Source organism: Ornithorhynchus anatinus, chromosome 5 (assembly GCF_004115215.2).
Source record: "Ornithorhynchus anatinus isolate Pmale09 chromosome 5, mOrnAna1.pri.v4, whole genome shotgun sequence".
NCBI classification, from domain to species: Eukaryota; Metazoa; Chordata; class Mammalia; order Monotremata; family Ornithorhynchidae; genus Ornithorhynchus; species Ornithorhynchus anatinus.
The window spans coordinates 80,093,311-80,110,006 of NC_041732.1; the positions used below are offsets into that span (position 1 = coordinate 80,093,311).

General features: G+C 58.0%; 2 protein-coding genes across 2 annotated transcripts; both read left to right on the top strand.

Annotated features, from left to right (window-relative positions):
• Window positions 1–1,674: 1,674 nt before the first annotated feature.
• On the top strand, window positions 1,675–5,977 carry CLDN19 (claudin 19). Its single transcript, XM_029064626.2, has 5 exons — window positions 1,675–2,175; window positions 3,619–3,783; window positions 4,109–4,193; window positions 5,127–5,276; window positions 5,765–5,977. The coding sequence occupies exons 1-5, from the start codon at window positions 1,953–1,955 to the stop codon at window positions 5,805–5,807; spliced, it is 666 nt and encodes a 221-aa protein (XP_028920459.1). The 5' UTR covers window positions 1,675–1,952; the 3' UTR covers window positions 5,808–5,977.
• A 3,192-nt stretch (window positions 5,978–9,169) lies between these two features.
• LOC120638405 (claudin-16-like) lies at window positions 9,170–10,479 on the top strand. Its single transcript, XM_039912220.1, has 5 exons — window positions 9,170–9,259; window positions 9,515–9,617; window positions 9,781–9,936; window positions 10,072–10,263; window positions 10,400–10,479. Exons 1-5 carry the CDS (start codon window positions 9,170–9,172, stop codon window positions 10,477–10,479), a joined length of 621 nt encoding a protein of 206 aa, XP_039768154.1.
• Window positions 10,480–16,696: the final 6,217 nt, after the last annotated feature.

A 16,696-nucleotide genomic window follows, 5' to 3' on the forward strand; every position in this document is an offset into this window, starting at 1 on the left:
TTGTATTGCCATCTGTCTCCCCCATTCTGGACTCTGAGCTCATTGTGGCCAGGGAATGTCACTATTTATTGCTGTATTGTACTTTTCCAAGTGCTTAGTACAGTGCTCTGCACACAGTAAGTGCGCAATAAATATGATTGAATGAAAGAATGAATGAAGCAGCAGGGGATTCTCTCCTCCCAACTTGAGAAGCAGCAAAGCCTAGGGGAAAGAGCATGGGCCTGGGAGCCAGAACTTGGGTAAGTCACTTCATTTCTCTCTGCCTCAGTTCACCTGTTCTCCCCCCCGTTTAGACTGCGAGCCCCATGCCGGATAGGGGCTGTGTCCAATCTAATTAACGTTTATCTACCCCAGCTCTTAGAACATAGTAAGCACTTAACCAATACCATGAAAAAAGAAACAAACTCTCTGCCTGCCCCTCTGCAGCTGCCGGGAGACACCCAGAGCCCCTCTGGGAGACAGGGAGAGGGAGAGGGGGCACCTCGGCGACCCACCTGGAACCGTTGTCCCGTTATTCCCTTCTCCTCCCTCCCCTTGGACCCTGATCCCATCCCTCCAGTCCCAGCCCCGGTTCTCACCTCTTCCCCTCGGACCCCCACCCCTTCCCTCCGGCCTCAGACCCGGGCAGGTTCTAACGCCCCTCCCTTCAGCCCCAGCCCCACACGGGTTCTGGCCCCCACTCCCCTCGGACCCCGACCCCTTCCCTTCGGCCTCAGATCCGTGAGAGTTCTGGCCTCCTTCCCTCAGACCGCCATCCCTTCTCTCCATCAGCAGACCTGAGCAGGTTCTGAGCCCCCTCCCCTGGGACCCCTTGCTTCCACGGCAGCCGGGAAAGCGGGCCCGGGTGAGCCCGGGGACCCAGTGGTACGGGGTTGGAGCCTGGGCCAGCCCCAGCGGTCCCCGAGGTCTCTGCCCACTGCAGGGCAGCTTTACCTCCTGTCCCGGCGGGAGTCACTAATCCGGGCAGGGCAGAGCCGGGCAGGGGAGCGGAGAGGACGGGAGAGGGGAGGAGGGAAGGGATTTAGGGGTCTCCAAGGCAGCAAGCACAATCCCCCTGCAGCCTGGGGCTGTGCCCCCCTTCCCGCTGCCTACCTCTCTCTGGGCAGGAGGCCAGACCCCAGCAGGACCTCCGAGTTCAACCTTCTGTGGGCATAGCGTCCACCCCGCCTTCCCACCCGAGGGGCCCCTTCCCATTCTCCTCTCTGGACCTCACTTTTTCTCTCAGTAACAGAGAAACCATGCGGCCTAGGTCATTCCATCCAACCTTCTGCCTCAGGGCGGGATCACTCCTCCCCAGCCCAGGAAGCAATCCCCCTGATTGAGGTTCACGGTCCTCCCGGTGAAGTCCTTTTTGATGTCTAACCTTAATCCCCCCCGCTCCAGAAAGAGGGATTCCTCTTTCCTGCTTGCCGGGCTGTGGGAGGAGCGGGCCCATTGAGGGCGGGTGGGGGAGAACTACCGGGACCGAACGCCCACGTCAGGGGAGATGCAGAGGCAGAAAGTGCCGGGGATCGGGCTGGCCGGACAGATCCGGATGGTGGACAGGGGGAGGGGGTGAGCATGAGAAGGAGGTTTGCTCCACTGGGAAGGGGTGCCAGGGGGTGGGCTGGCTTGTTGTCCTGCCCCACGACCCCGTGTCACCCCGTGGGGGCTGAGCCCGGCCTGGGCTCCAACTCCGGCCCTGTCCGGCCTCGGTGGGCGGTGCTTTGGGCATTCCCAGCCCCCGCACCTCCCCCTGCATTCTGGAGCCGGGAGCCTCCAACTGCCGCCGTCGCCGCTGCCTCTGCTGTTCCCACTTTTTCGGCGGCTGCCCTTCCCAACTGCCCTCCCCAGCGTCCGGCCGGCAACGGAGAGTGCCCGGCCATGCCCCCCGGGCCCCGGGCCTCCCCTCCCTGCTCACAGTGAGCTCGGGCCCTCGATCCCCCGGGCCCCCGGACCGTCGGCGCCGGGCCATGGCGAACTCCGGCTTACAGCTCCTGGGCTACTTCGTGGCGCTGAGCGGCTGGGTGGGCATCATCGCCAGCACGGCGCTGCCTCAGTGGAAGCAGTCGTCCTACGCGGGGGACGCCATCATCACGGCGGTGGGACTGTACGAGGGCCTGTGGATGGCCTGCGCTTCCCAGAGCACCGGCCAGGTGCAGTGCAAGCTCTACGACTCTCTGCTGTCACTTGATGGTAGGAACCCGGGCCCTGCTCCCACTCCCCACCCCACCCCAGCTCCCTCTCTTCTCTCTACCCCACAGCACCTTGCTCCTTCTCCCTACCTCCTTCTCCCTACTGCATCCCACTCCCTCTCCCTACCTCCCCCCACCCCAGCTCCCTCTCCCCAACCTAGAAGCAGCGAGGCTTAGTGGAAAGAACCCTGGCTTGGGAGTCAGAAGTCATGGATTCTAATCCCGGCTCTGCCGCTTGTCTGCGGTGTGACCTTGGGCAAGCCACTTAACTTCTCTGTGCCTCAGTTCCCTCGTGCGTAAAATGGGGATGAAGATTGTGAGCCCCACGTGGGAGAACCTGATTACCCTGTATCTACCCCAGCGCTTCGCTTAGAACGGCGCCTGGCACTTAGTAGGCGCTTAACAAATGCCACCACTACAGGTCCCGAATGCCATGCCTTCCTCCGGAGGCCCTCCTGTGCTCCCCGTGGAGTGGATAAGCGGCTGGGGCATGGCAGCAGGGTGGGTGGTGGGTGGCTGGGGTTCAATATGAGGAGAGAAAGGCACGGGAGGTATACCGGGCCAGGGAATCTTGAGGATCTGGATGCCTTGGCTGAGGTGGGAGGAGACTCTGAGGTGTTGGGGTTCGAGGACCAGGCACAATAGAAGAATCCTGGGGTCCCCCCTCCGCCCCCAGAGCACCCACACCACACCCTCGTCATCCCCCTTGGGGTAGAACTAATTTTGGCGGCTTCATTCCCCCCTTCCCTCTTCTTCCTTTCCCCGGCTGCCTCCCTGTCCCCTCTGTTCCTTTCCCTGCCGCTGCAGTCCCACAGCCTCCAGCGGGTCTGAACTGGGGGAAGGGGCTGCTCCCAGAAGCAGCATGGGGGGAGCCTAGAACCGTGTGGGGTGGGGGTGGGCGAAATAGGACCCCTCGGTGCCTTGGCGGGCAGCTGGCCCCTGGCCCCGGGCCCCAAGGCTTCTCTACCATGAGGCTGGGGGAGGAGGGGTGGCCCTGCTTTCTGGCAAAAACAGGTCTCCCGCTGCCCCTTCCCCCAGACCCCTCGGAACATCAGGAACATGAGCCGGGGCAGCGGGACGCTGGGGGTCAAGGGCGTTGACCAGGCCTTAGAGAAGACAGAGAGGGGGCAAGGGGAAAGGAGTGGGCAGAAGCACGGTCCAAGGCAGGCTCTTAATAGGGAAGGGGGAAGGGGTGCCAAGAAGCTGGCACTGGAGTGGGTGGGGGGTGGATCTTGAAGAGAAACGCCCAGCCGTGACCCCGCGGAGAAATCGGGTTGCTGGGTCCGGCCTTCTGGCCCTCAGCCCGGGCGAGGGGCAGACCGGAGTGGGAGCGGGGGAGAAGGGCTCAGGGAGCAGGAGGGCAGTGTGTGTGCGTGTTTGCGTATGTGGGGAGGGGAGGGTTGCGGCAGGGGGAGGCTTTCTCCACCCTGCCTCTTCCCCACAGTTCACATCCAGACGGCACGGGCTCTCATGGTGGTCTCCGTGCTCCTGGGCTTCATGGGTGTCGTGGTCAGTGTCGTGGGCATGAAGTGCACCCGGGTGGGCGACTCCAACCCCACAGCCAAGGACCGTGTGGCCATCTCTGGGGGCGCTCTCTTTCTTCTAGCAGGTAACCCCTCCCCCTGCCCCCGGGCAACCCCCCCATCCCCCGCTTCCCTGGAGCCCCGTCTGCCCCACGTCCCTCCGTCTCCCAGACCCGTGACCCCCTGTCCTCCCCGCAGACCCTCCCAACTGCCCCCTTTCCTGGCCAGTTCCTACTCCGGCCCCTCAGAGGTCAGGGAGGGGTCAGTTCCGGGGTGACTCTCAGGGAGAGCAGCCTAAAGCCACCGAGAGCAGTGTCCCCCCTCCCCGCTTGCTTCCTCCCACCCCACTGTGGCCCCGAAGGGGCTGCCCTGCCCCCTGCCCACCTCCGACCCGGGACTGTGTGTGCCCAGGACTCTGCACGCTGACCGCCGTCTCCTGGTACGCAACGCTGGTGACACAGGAGTTCTTCAACCCCAGCACCCCATTAAATGCCAGGTGAGGATGTGGGGGTGGGAGGGAGGTACGTGTGTGTGTGTCTTTGCTTTGGGGTCTCGTTGAGGCTGTTACTGCAGGGTCGCCGAAACCCTGCTGTCCTCCCCACCTCTCAGGGCCTTCGGTCTCCTCACAGCCTCTGCTGGGACAGGGGGCTGGGCGAGGAGATGTTCCCTCCCGCCTCCCCTCTCTTCTTCTCTCCATCTCTCCCTCTCTCTCCCCACTTTCCTCTCACAGGTGACAGATCACAGACTCTCTGGCTCAGGCATCCGCCTGAGTTCAGGAGCCACGTTAGGGGTGGGGGTTGGGCGACTAAATCCTGGGTCACTGTGTCCGGAGGGACTGTGTCGGGGCGGGGGGGTTGTCTCCAGGGGACTGTATCTGGAGAGGCTATGTGCGGGGGGTTATGTCCAGGGTGGACTCTATCCAGAAGGGCTGTGTGAGGGGGAGTTATGTCCAGGGGGATGGTTCTTGGGGGACTGTTTCCCAGAGGGAGCTGGGGGGGGGCTGTGTTCGGAGGGGCTGCGTCCGGGTGGGCTGTTTCTGAGGGGCTCTGTGTCTGGGTGAGCCACAGTGCTGGAGGCCGGGGTGGCCTTGGCTGGAGGAGGAAGAAGGGACAAGGACAGAGACAGAGAGCCTGGGAAAGGGGCGGAGGCAGAAACAGGAAGAGAGGGAGAGAGACGAAGCCCACGAGACAGTGGTGGATGGATATAGCGGCCGACATGGGCCATCTTCTGGGTGGCCGGTCCCAGCAGGGTGATGGGAGGCTTCCTGGCTCTACCTAGTCCTCCCGCCCCTCACCCCATCATCCCATCCCCCACGCCGGGGGGGGGAGGGAGGGGCAGGGGAGCCGAGGCTGCCCATCCCCGGGCCCGTCCAGGGCCCTGGAGGCCCGTGGGCTGGCGTTGCTTGTCGCCAACCCAGTCTCCCCTGCAGGTTCGAGTTTGGGCCGGCCCTGTTCGTGGGCTGGGCGGCGGCCGGCCTGGCCATGCTGGGCGGCTCCTTCCTCTGCTGTGTCTGTCCCGGCGATGAGCGAGGCACCAACCAGCAGCACTACCGGCCCGGGCCCGCTTCCGCCGCCCGGGAGTACGTCTGAGCCTCCCGCCAACCCTCACCGGCCCCCCAGCCCCCAGACCCGCCCCGCCCCACCTCCCACCCCACTTCCTCTGTCCCTCCCGGCCCAGGCGGCCGCCACCCTCTCCAGCCCCCCGGCCCCCGCAGGCCGCCCTCCCTTCCCGGCCCCTAGCCTCCGGCCCCACTTAACCTCCCCGTGGCCTTCGGCCCCCACCCTGGCTGCTTCACGCCTCGTCTGTCCGGCCCCGGGGACCTGGCCTCTCTCTGGCCACTGGCCCACCTGAGACCGCTCCCGCCCCTTCCCCACCAACTGCCCACCTGGGAGCGGTCAGGCCTCTACTCCGGGGTCGGGGAAAACTTCAGCCCCGGGGCACCGGGCAGATGGCATCCGGCAAGGGTCAGGGTCAGCTCTGTCCCCGCCCCCTCCATCCTCCACCCATCCCCTGACTGCTCGGGTCCGCTCAGCGGAGCTAACGGCATCTCTCTCTTTTGAATTTCAGACCCAAAGTGTCTGCGCCCATGAGGGGAGACCCGGGTCTGTGATTTCGGGGGCACCTGCCCTCCTGGTCCCCCTCCCGACCCCAGAATCCCCAAACCACCAGCCCCACGGCCCTCCAGCCCTGTCCTAGCCTGTCCACTCTCCCGTCCTCCCGGGGGAAACTGTTTCTGTGAATATTGTCCGTGCAAAGATAAGCCATGGTTTGTTTTTCCGAGTCTGGTTGCCTTCATTTGCGACAGCGATGGCCGGGGAGAGGGTACTGGTGAGGGAGGCAGTCGTCATCGTGAAGTGGTAATGAGCATCTCGCATCTCGGTGGGAGTGACAGTGTTAGAGATGGCCTCTCTCTGGAGCTCTCAACTGCAGGCTCGGGGGCGGAAACAGATTAAGTTTGGCCACCTCCGTTTCTGTCTTTGGGCTACCCACCGCCTGTTTCCAGATGCCTCTCTCAGTGTCTCTCACTGTCTCTGCTCACGGTGGGGCGAGGGAGGGAAACTGGGGGACTCGAGGACAAGGGGACAAGCTCAGGAAGCAGTCTGGGGTTGGTGGTGGGTGACACAGAGGTCCCAGAAACTGCCCTAAGGTCACCAATGACCTTCTTCATGCCAAATTCAACTGCCGACTCCACCTTATTCTAATCCCCTCAGATGCCTTCAATCCCGTGGACCATCCCCGTCTCCTGGAAACATAAAACATTCCCCGACACTGTCCTCTCCTGGTTCTCCTCCTATCTCTCTGGCCAATTCTCAGTCTCTTTTGCAGGTTTCTCCTGGCTCCTACCCTCTAATTGTGGTTGTCCCTCAAGGCTCAGTTCTGGGTCCCCGTCTATTCTGCATCTACACCCACTCTCTTGGAGAACCCATTCGCTCCCGTGGCTTCAACTACCATCACTATGCAAATGGTTCCCAAATCAACCTTTCCAGCCCTGACCTCTCTCCTCTGCAGTCTCACATTTCCTCCTGCCTTCCGGACTTTTACGTCTTAACACGTCCAAAGCAGAACTCCTCATATTGAGATTGAGACCGTGAGCCCCACATGGGACAGGGACTGTGTCCAACCCGATTTGCTTGTATCCACCCCAGCGCTTAGTACAGTGCCTGGCACATAATAAGCACTTAACAAATATCATTTTTATTATTATTATTGTTATATTCCTACTCAAACCCAGTCCTCCCCCTGATTTTCCTGTCACTAAGACAGCACCGGCATCCTCCCTGTCTCACAAGCTCGTAACCTTGGCATTATCTTCAGCTCACCTCTCTCAACCCGCATATTTGACCTGTCACCAAATCCTGTCAATTCTACTTTCTCGACTTCTCTAGAATCTCCCCTTTCCTTTCCATCCGAACGGCTACCACGCCGATCCAAGCACTTCTCTTATTCCACCTTGACTACAGCCTCTGCCTCCCGTCCCTCCCCACTCCAGTCCTTACTTCACTGTGCTGCCCGCATCATTTTTCTAGAAAAGCATTCAGTACACGCTTCCCCATTCCTCAAGAACCTCCTGTGATTGCCCATCCATCTTCACCCCAAACAGAAGCTTCTTCCCGTCAGTTTTAAAGCGCTCAATCAGCTCAGCCCCTAATACTTCGTCGATCTTCTACCTCGACCCAATCCACGCCACTCCTCTAATGCCAATCTACTCAGTCTACTCCCATCTTGCCTATTTTGCTGCTGACCCCTTTCCCACATCTTTCTCCTGCCCTGGAATTCCCTCTTCCTTCATGTATAACAGACCACCACCCTCCCCACCTTCAAAACCTCATTTAATCCCTATTTTACAGATGAGGTAACTGAGGCACAGAGAAGTCAAGTGACTTGCCCGAGGTCACACAGCACTCAAGTGGTGGAGCTGGGATTAGAAACCAGGTCCTCCCGACTCCCCGGCTCAGCCTCAGAGCATTTATGTCCATATCTGTCATTTATTTAATGTCTGTCGCCCACTCTAGACTTTAAGCTCGTTTGGGGGCAGGGAATGTGTCTGTAGACTCCCAAGCACTGAGTCCGGTACCCTGCACAAAGTAAGTTCTCAAATATCATAAAATGTTTGAGGAACTAGGGATGGAAGGGCCTAAGGGGGTGAAGTGCCCCTTTCTTTCCCATCTCCCTCCATAATCAGTGGTATTCATTGAGCACTTACCGTGTTCCCGGTTCACCTCAGCGCTGCCCTTCATCTTTCTCCATCTCTCCCCTTTCCCTTCCCTTCCTCCTCCTCTCCCGGGGGTCTGGGCAGACCCCTGTGCCCCTAAGCCACCCCCCGAGGAGACTTGGCAAGCTCGCAGTCCATGTGACCAGCCCCTGGGGCCAGGGGTGGCAGACCCGAGCTGAGGACCAAAATCAGAGCCAGGGGCGGGGGCTGCACAGACTTTGGCTTCAGAGTGAGGAGGAGAGAGGCTCGTTCTGCTGTCCGGAGCCCAGGTTGGTTTCCCCCCGCCGCTCGCTGTCCCCACAGAGCCCCCGGGCCCCAACACCTCCCTCTCCCCACCAGCTTCTCTCCGCCCCTTCCCCTTCCCCTCTGCCCTACAGGGCCTGTTCCTCTCCACAAACAGGGTGTCCCGGGACCAGGCCCCCTCTCCTCCCCTTCTCCCCCTCATACCTTCTCTGTGCCCTGTGCCAAGCCCCTACGGAAGGCCCCCCCCCCCCCAGCCACTGTCCTCTTATGGCGTAGTGGATAGAGCACAGGCTTGGGAGCCAGAAGATCATGAGTTCTAATCCCGGTTCCGGCACTTGTCTGCTCTCTGACACTGGGCAAGTCACTTCACTTCTCTGGGCCTCAGTTACCTCATCTGTAAAATGGGGATTGACTGTGAGTCCCACCTGGGACAGGGATTGTGTCCAACCCGATCTGCTTGTATCCACCCTGGTGCTTAGTAGAGTGCTTGGCACATAGTTAAGCGCTTAACAAATGCCATAGTAATAAGTATTATTATTCCAGACAACTCCCAACACCTCTCCCCTCCAGCCCTATTCTTTCTCCTCTCGGCTCCCCACCCCCGGCAGCGTATCTCTCCCCGTCATCCCCCCCATTCCTCTCCTCCATATTCCCGCCCCTACTTCCTATTCTCCCCCATGCCCCACCTCCACCCACTGACCCTTGCTCTTCTCTCCTGCTCCCGCTCACCTCTGGGCTCCCTCCATCCACTCCTCTTTCCTGCTCTTTTCCCAAGAGATCTCTGGTGACGGGGTGAGGCAGGGGGAGTGGGCAAGGGAACGCGGATGAAGCTACGGAGCTGACAGACGGAGCCAGTCCCTCCACTGGCCCACTGGCCCACGCTGACTTCAGCGGGGAGAGTGGGAGGGGGAGGGGATGAAGGGGAGGAAATGGGAGAGGATGAATTGGACAAGAGGTGGGTGGCTAAGCCCATGTGATGCACACAAGGTCCAATGCCCGGACCACTTTTACTGCCTATGGGCTGCCTGGCTCTCATCTCCACCGCCCTCCTGGTCACGGCCACCTGGACCGACTGTTGGATGGTCAACTCGGACGACAGCGTGGAGGTGAGCCTGGCTGGCATTTTGGGGAGCTGAGGGTGGTTTGACCCCGGACTCCGCTCCTCCGTGTGACCGCAAGGGGACGGGATCTTGGGAGGGGTGGCCGGGGTGGGGGGCATCGGGTGGGAGAGGCAGGCCTGAGGCTGCAGGGAGGAGGCGGCCAAGAGCCGGGGGAGAACGGAACCGGTTTATTTCGGGGGTGGGCCGGAGCGGGAGAATCACCTGACGCGTCGTCGGCTCGATGCGGTTTGACTCCTCCAGGTGAGTCACAAGTGCCGGGGGCTATGGCGGGAATGCGTCACCAACGTGTTGGATGGCATTCGGACGTGTGACCAGTACGGCTCCATCCTGGCCCGGCACCCACGTGAGCCCCGGGCTCTTCCCCCCGTGACCCTCACCCCCAGCTCCTCCACCGCCCCGGGCGCTTTGGAATTGGAGGTCTCACTGGCCTTCCCTGCCAGGTCCCCCAACCCACCCACCCCACCTCCCTTGCCTTTCACCTCTTCTTCCGCCGCTCCTCTCCTCAGGGCGGGTGGTGCTGACGAGGTCTCTGCTCCTCCTCTCTGGACTCCTCTGTGGCTCCGGGATGCTGGCGCTGCTCCCGGCTCTGGCCAGAGTCCGGCTCCTCATGGACCGCTGGCGACGGCTTGGCTTTGTGGCCGGGCTGCTCCTTGGGGCCGGAGGTGAGGGGGCCCGGACCTCGTGCCTCTTCCTCCACCCTCGCTCCCTCTCACGCCTCCCCTTGCGCCAGGAGTGGGACCCGGGGGCACCTGTCGGAGGGGGCCGCGAATTCAGCCCCCATCCCTGCTCCCTTCCAGGGTTCCCCGGAGCGCTGGGATCCTTCTGGTTTGCAGCAGAGGTGGCGTTGGAGCGGGCGGCGCTCAACCCGGCTCGAGGGCCCCTGAGCGGGCACTGGGAGTGGGGTTGGTCTCTCTGGTTCGGGATCGTGGGCTCTGCGGGCTGCCTGGTTGCCGCCCTGGGTCTTGCCTGTTCCCTCTCCGGACCCCCAGGTCAGTGCGCGTAGTTGCCCCCCTTCCCCGCTTCCCTAAGCAGGCCTCCCTCCCACCCTTTGGGCCCGCTGGTCAGTCGGCGGTCAGAGGGACGGGGCCTCTGGGGCCCCCCCAACTCAGGTCTCTCTTCCCCCAGGTAAAGGGGCCACTGGTCGCCGCTCCTGGACAAGCAGGCCGGAGCCAGGCCCCATGTACGCCTTGAACTCTCGCGTGTGAGGCGCCCGCTCTCCCTTTCTCCATCTCCCGCGCTCCCGCTGGACACTGCCCACTGAAGGCCGCTTTCCTCGACCCGCACTCTCAGCTGGACTCCCCGTGGGGGACCTTGAGGGTTGATTAGCCTGTCAGGCACCGCTTAATAGGGCTGGCACCAAGCAACATTCCTGATGCTCAATAAAATCCTCAAAACAATGGCAGCCTCTCGACCCATCCCCTGGGGCAAGTAGAGTCCTGCAGGGTCATGGGGGCAGTGTTCCTTCTTTCCCCCTTCCCTCTTCCTCCGTGCTCCCCCTGGCCACCCTGGTCCCGGTGGCCAGACCTTGCAAATCCCAGACAAGGAGCCGCCCCTGCCATCGCATATGTTACCCCTAGCGTGGAGCCTAACCTGATGCCATCGTGTGCCATTTTGCAGGAAACACACCCAAGTTTGTGCGATCCTAAAGCTTTCTCTGGGGACCCTTCCGCCCTCCTCCTCACTGCAGAGTCGCTCCATTCCCCACCCAGCTCGGTAGGGACTCGAAAGCCGCAAAACTTGGCAGCAGGAGCTGAAACATCGATAAACCGGGTGTAAAAGCGTAGGGCTCCACACCTCCAGACAGGAGCATCTGCCTGGGATAAAACCTCAAAGTGGGCACTTCCGAGCCCCTCCCTCACCTCCTGGGCTGCTGAGGCCCATCACTGGGCAGGGATTGTCTCTATCTGTTGCCTAATTGTACATTCCAATCGCTTAGTACAGTGCTCTGCATATAGTAAGCGCTCAATAAATACTATTGAATGAAGATGGAGGTGTGGAGTGAGGCATGATCCCTGGAGTCAAAACACCCTTGCCCCACGGGCTCTGGGGCCTAAAGCGGTGAGGTGGGGATCGCCATCGGAGACGGGGAGGGAAGAGATGGAACAGAGAAGTCATTGAGCAGAGATAGGTGAGAGATGCAGACTGACAAAGCCCCCTCCTCCGGGATTGCTGCCCCTCCCCACCTAGGGCGGGGAGGATGGGAAAGGAAAATGTTGAATCACAGGCTAGCCATCCTAGGAGGGGGTCGGGGGGAGTGGGGCTGCTGTTTATTAATAATAGTAATGATGGTAATTGTTAAGCACTTACTACGAGAGGCAGCATGACGTAGTGCATAGAACACTGGCCTGGGAGTCCGAAGGTCATGAGTTCTAATCCCAGCTCCGCCACTTGTCTGCTGTGTGACCATGGGCAAGTCACCTCATTGTCTGTACCTCAATTATCTCATCTGTAAAATGGGGATTAAGATTGCGAGCCCCAGGTGGGACAGGGACTGTGTCTAATCCGATTTCCTTGTAATAATAATGATGGCATTTGTTTTCTCCACCCCAGCGCTTGGTACAATGCCTGGCACACAGTAAGCACTTAAATACCAATTATGTGCCAAGCAATGGTTGGACACAGTCCCTTTCCCACATGGGGCTCACACTTTTAATCCCTTTACAGATGAGGTAACTGAGGCCCAGAAAAGGAAGTGACTGGCCCGAGGTCATACAGAAAGACTTAGCAGAGCCAGTATTAGAACTCATGTCCAATTTGAGCCCAGAAGGGCTAGGGTAGGGCTAAGCTCCTTGTGGAGAGTGAGCGTGTCTACCAACTTTGTACTCTGCACAAAGAAAGCACTCAATACAATTGACTCCCTTCTGATAACCAGCCTTAAGTCATTCGTATTTATTCATTCATTCAATAGTATTTATTGAGCGCTTACTATGTGCAGAGAACTGTACTAAGCGCTTGGAAGGGACAATTCAGCAACAGGTAGAGACAATCCCTGCCCACTGACGGGCTTACAGTCTAATCGGGGGGGTGGGGTGGGGGGAGACAGACAAAAAACAATAGCAATAAATAGAATCAAGGGGATGTACATCTCATTAAAACAATAGCAATAAATAGAATCAAAGGGATGTACAAGAGGATTAACAAAATAAATAGGGTAATAAAAATATATACCTATGAGCGGAGCAGAGTGCTGAGGGGAGGGGGAGAGGGGGAGGAGCAGAGGCAAAGGAGGGGAAAAGGGGGCTTAGCTGAGGGGAGGTGAAGCAGGGGGCAGAGAGGTAGCAGAGGGAGCAGAGGGAAAAGGGGAAGCTCAGTGTGGGAAGGCCTCTTAGAGGAGGTGAGCTCTCAGTAGGCCTTTGAAGAGGGGAAGAGAATTAGTTTGGCGGAGGTGAGGAGGAAGGGCATTCCGGGACAGCGGGAGGACGTGGCCCAGGGGTCGACGGCGGGATAGGAGAGAACGGGGGACGGTGAGGAGGTGGGCGGCGGAGGAGCGGAGCGTGCGGGGTGGGCGGTAGAAAGAGAGAAGGGAGGAGAGGTAGGAGGGGATAAGATGATGGAGAGCCTTGAAGCCCAGAGTGAGAAGTTTTTGTTTCGTGCGGAGGTCGATAATGAAGAATAGACTGGAGCGGGGAGAGACGGGAGGAAGGGAGATCAGAGAGAAGGCTGACACAGTAATCCAGCCGGGATATTATGAGAGCCTTTACCAGTAAAATAGCTGTTTATTGAGCACTTAATGTGTGCAGAACACTGCACGAAGCGATTGGGAGAGCACAATAACAGCTGGTAGACTCCCTGTCCTCAACTGTACATTCCAAGCACTTAGTACAGTGCTCTGCACATAGTGCTCAATAGATACGACTGATTGAACAAGTTTATCTAGAAGGCGGAGGGATACAGACAGTGAAATAAATTATGGACATATACATAAGCACTGTGGGGTTCAGGAAGGCGTGAATAAAGTGAGCAAATCCTAGTACAAGGGAGACATAGAAGGGAGTAGGAGAAGAGGAAACGAGCCTTTCGTAGGGAAGGTCTCTTGGAGGCGGTGTGCTTTTGAGGCACTGAATGTGGGAAGAGTGATAATCTGTTTGATATGAAGAGGGAGGGTGTTTCAGGTCAGAGGCGGGACAGGGGCACGAGGTTGGTGGCGATATAGATGAGATCTAAGGACGATAACTAAATTGGTATTAGAGGACCAAAGTGGGTGGGGTGTGTCGAAGCAGCAGACCACGAGGGAGCAAGGTAATTAAGTGGTTTAAGGTCTATGGTAAGGAGGTTCTGTTGGATGTGGAGGTGGATGGGCAACCACCGGAGGTTCTTGAGGAATGGGGTAACACGGTCTGAACGTTTTCGTAGAAAAGTGATCCAGGAAGCAGAGTGAAGTACAGACTGGAGTGGGGGAAAAACAGGAGGCAGGGAAGTCAGCAAAGAGGGTGATACAGTAATCAAGGCGGGATAGGATAAATTGCTTGGATTACTAAGGTACCAGTTGGGATGGAGAGGAAAGGATAGGTTTTAGCGATGTTGAAGACTGAACCAACAGGATTTAGTGACAGTTTGAATATGTGCGTCGAATGATGGAGCTGAGTTGAGGATAAAGCCAAGGTTACAAGCTTGTCGGATGGGGAGGACGGTGTGTGGGGGGAGGGGAATACGAGTTCTGTTTTGGACATGCTAAGTTTGAGGTGTCCATGGGACATTCAAGTAGAGATGTCTTGAAGGCATGAGGAAATGCTAGACTGCAGAGAACTGATCAGGGCTGGAGAGGGAGACTGAGGAATCATCCATAAAGAGAGGGTAGTTTCCTTCGATTAATAATGTTGGTATTTGTTAAGCGCTTACTATGTGCCGAGCACTGTTCTAAGCGCTGGGGTAGACACAGGGAAATCAGGTTGTCCCACGTGGGGCTCACAGTCTTAATCTCCATTTTACAGATGAGGTCACTGAGGCACCGAGAAGTTAAGTGACTTGCCCAAAGTCACACAGCTGACAAGTGGCGGAGCCGGGGTTCGAACCCAGGACCTCTGACTCCAAAGCCCGGGCTCTTTCCAGTGAGCCACGCTGCTTCTCTTAGCAACCTCCCAACCCCTCCACCTCAACTGCCTCTTCCCAGGGCTGTGCAGCTTCGTTGGCAAAGTAACCCAAGGCCCACGCGCTTTTAGGAACAACCGCCCTGCTGGAGGTGACACTAATAGTTACCGATCTTAGTACAGTGCTCTGTAGATAGAAAGCACTCAATACCATTGACTGACCCCTAGGGTCCACACTGCTGTCTTTCCTTAGTTTCCTCCCTCAAGTCATTCATTTTTCTACATATGACCTGGACTCATATGCTTCAAGCACTTAGTACAGTGCTCTGCACATAGTAAGCGTTCAATAAATACTATTGAAGGAGTCCCACCTCCACGACTCCCTGGAGGGCTGGGAGGGAATCCAAATCAACTCCTGGAGAGGCCGTAGATCTCAGCTAGCTTCTACATCCCTCCTTTCTCCCGCATACCTACCCCACCAGCCACCAGGGCACCCCCATCCCTGGGTGTCAGAAGGCACCCAGTCTGGAAGAGTGCCCCGAGGCACGCTGCCACTAACAGGAGACAAGAGGGACCATAGCTGGGACCAAGCGGGGATTCGTAAGAGCCTCATTTCTCTTAGGAGGGGCTCTCAGCCCCTCCCCCTGGGGTTACATCTTCCTTCTTTGGCTCTCGGGCCAGATTTTGGGCACCAGAAACCCCAGGACAAGGAGCCAGTTAGCCTTCTGCCTGCTCCGAGGCCAGAAGCGAAGTCAAGATGGTGGCTAGAGTTAGATACCGGTGGGCGAGTGCTGTGTGAGGGAGGTCTCCTCGGCCTCTCAGGTTCAGGGGCTGGCCTATAGCCAGCTTCTATGCTCACTGTGGGCAGGAAATATGTTATATTGTCATGTTGTACCCTCCCAAGCGCTTACTATGGTGTCCTACACATAGTAAGTGCTCAATAAATACAAATACCTACCTATTGATCGATCCCATACCTACCTTGAAGCTCCTGCCCCTAGTTCACACCTCTATTAATATTCAGCTGGCACTCTTGACTCCAGTGTGGGTAGGCTGTAGGCTTGACTAAGGCATTTAGGATACGCCCAATCCCCCCTCAGCCATTTTGGCCACCCCTCCCACCTCTGCCCACTGCAGCATTTGTGTATCCCTGGAGACCGAGCATTCCTGAAATTCCTGACCAGCTCGGGAGCTTTGCGGATGCCTCCCAAAGGGCCCCCAGGGGCATAGACTGAAGAAATCTGGCAGGGGTTAAAGTTCGCAGAGAGTCCAGAAATGTCCCCACTCATCCCAACCCTCAGGTACCAACTAGCAGCCCCCAGGGAGAAACAGTTTGCACTGGCAGAATTACGACCCAGGGTCGGAGAACAGGCTTCCAACGGAGGCAATGAAATATATGGAGACAGAGCATAAAGCTTGGCTGAACCAGTGAGTGTCCTGAAATGCAAACTGATCAAAACCTGATTTTTAAGGGAAAAAAGATTGGTATTTAAGTGCTAACTCTGTGCCAGGCACTGGACTAAGTGCTGGGGTAAATACAAGATAATCAGGTTGGATACAATGCCTGACCCACATAGGGTTCAGTCTCAAACCCCATTTTACAGATGAGGTAACTGAGGCACAGTAAAATGAAGTGATTTGCTCGAAAACACAGCAGACAAGTGGAAGAACTGGGATTAGAACCCAGATCCTCTGATTCCTAGGTCTGTGCTCTTTCCACTAGTTCATCTTGCTTCAAAAAGCCTCTCCCTCTCATCCCCCCTTCCTTGGGTGCAGCACACTCCTTTTCCCAGTGGAATCAGGACTCCCACACCAATCACCCCGGCAAGGTAGTCTTCGGGGGGCCCGCACCCCTACCCCCCGCCCCCCCGACTCCATTTCCAAGATAAAATTATGGTTTGGGTGCCTCAGGTGCTTTTTGTCCTCAGTACGAAAGGAAAAGACCCAAATACCTCAACCCGAGCTGATCTCTGCTAGAGAAAGGTGATGCAAAATCTCCTCCTTAGGCCTTCAGGCAGTCAGAGATGCAGATTTGTTATTGAAGTACTGAAGCAGCCGGGGGCCCACGCCAGCAGGGCTTAAGAGAGAGCCCACGGGAAATGAGGTTTCAGAGCAACACACTGCCCAAGTAGAGGTACCCCTTTAAGTGCTAGGATTTGAAGTTGTGGTTTTTCCCTCCGCCGGATTTGGGGGGCAGGTTTGCTTTGGGAACCCTGTCAGACCGAGCTGAGGGCTACAGACCCCAGAGCAGAGGGAGAGTCCATTAGTTTCCAGCTATTGACTCGAGTAAAGCAATTAAAGAGTAGACACAGCAGGCACTGGGGACCCCCCGCTGGATCGAGAGGCTGAAAAAGCCGAGTAGAAAGGCTTCTCGGGGCCCCAAAGCCAAGTAATT

Excerpts from the sequence above, each read along its gene's own strand:
- CLDN19 (XM_029064626.2), top strand. The coding sequence starts at position 1,953 with ATGGCGAACTCCGGCTTACAGCTCCTGGGCTACTTCGTGGCGCTGAGC. Across the intron at positions 3,784-4,108 it reads CGCTCTCTTTCTTCTAGCAG|GACTCTGCACGCTGACCGCC; the intron begins GTAACCCCTCCC and ends GTGTGTGCCCAG. Across the intron at positions 5,277-5,764 it reads CCCGCTTCCGCCGCCCGGGA|ACCCAAAGTGTCTGCGCCCA; the intron begins GTACGTCTGAGC and ends TTTGAATTTCAG.
- LOC120638405 (XM_039912220.1), top strand. The coding sequence starts at position 9,170 with ATGGGCTGCCTGGCTCTCATCTCCACCGCCCTCCTGGTCACGGCCACC. Across the intron at positions 9,260-9,514 it reads ACTCGGACGACAGCGTGGAG|GTGAGTCACAAGTGCCGGGG; the intron begins GTGAGCCTGGCT and ends TGACTCCTCCAG. Across the intron at positions 9,618-9,780 it reads CATCCTGGCCCGGCACCCAC|GGCGGGTGGTGCTGACGAGG; the intron begins GTGAGCCCCGGG and ends TCCTCTCCTCAG.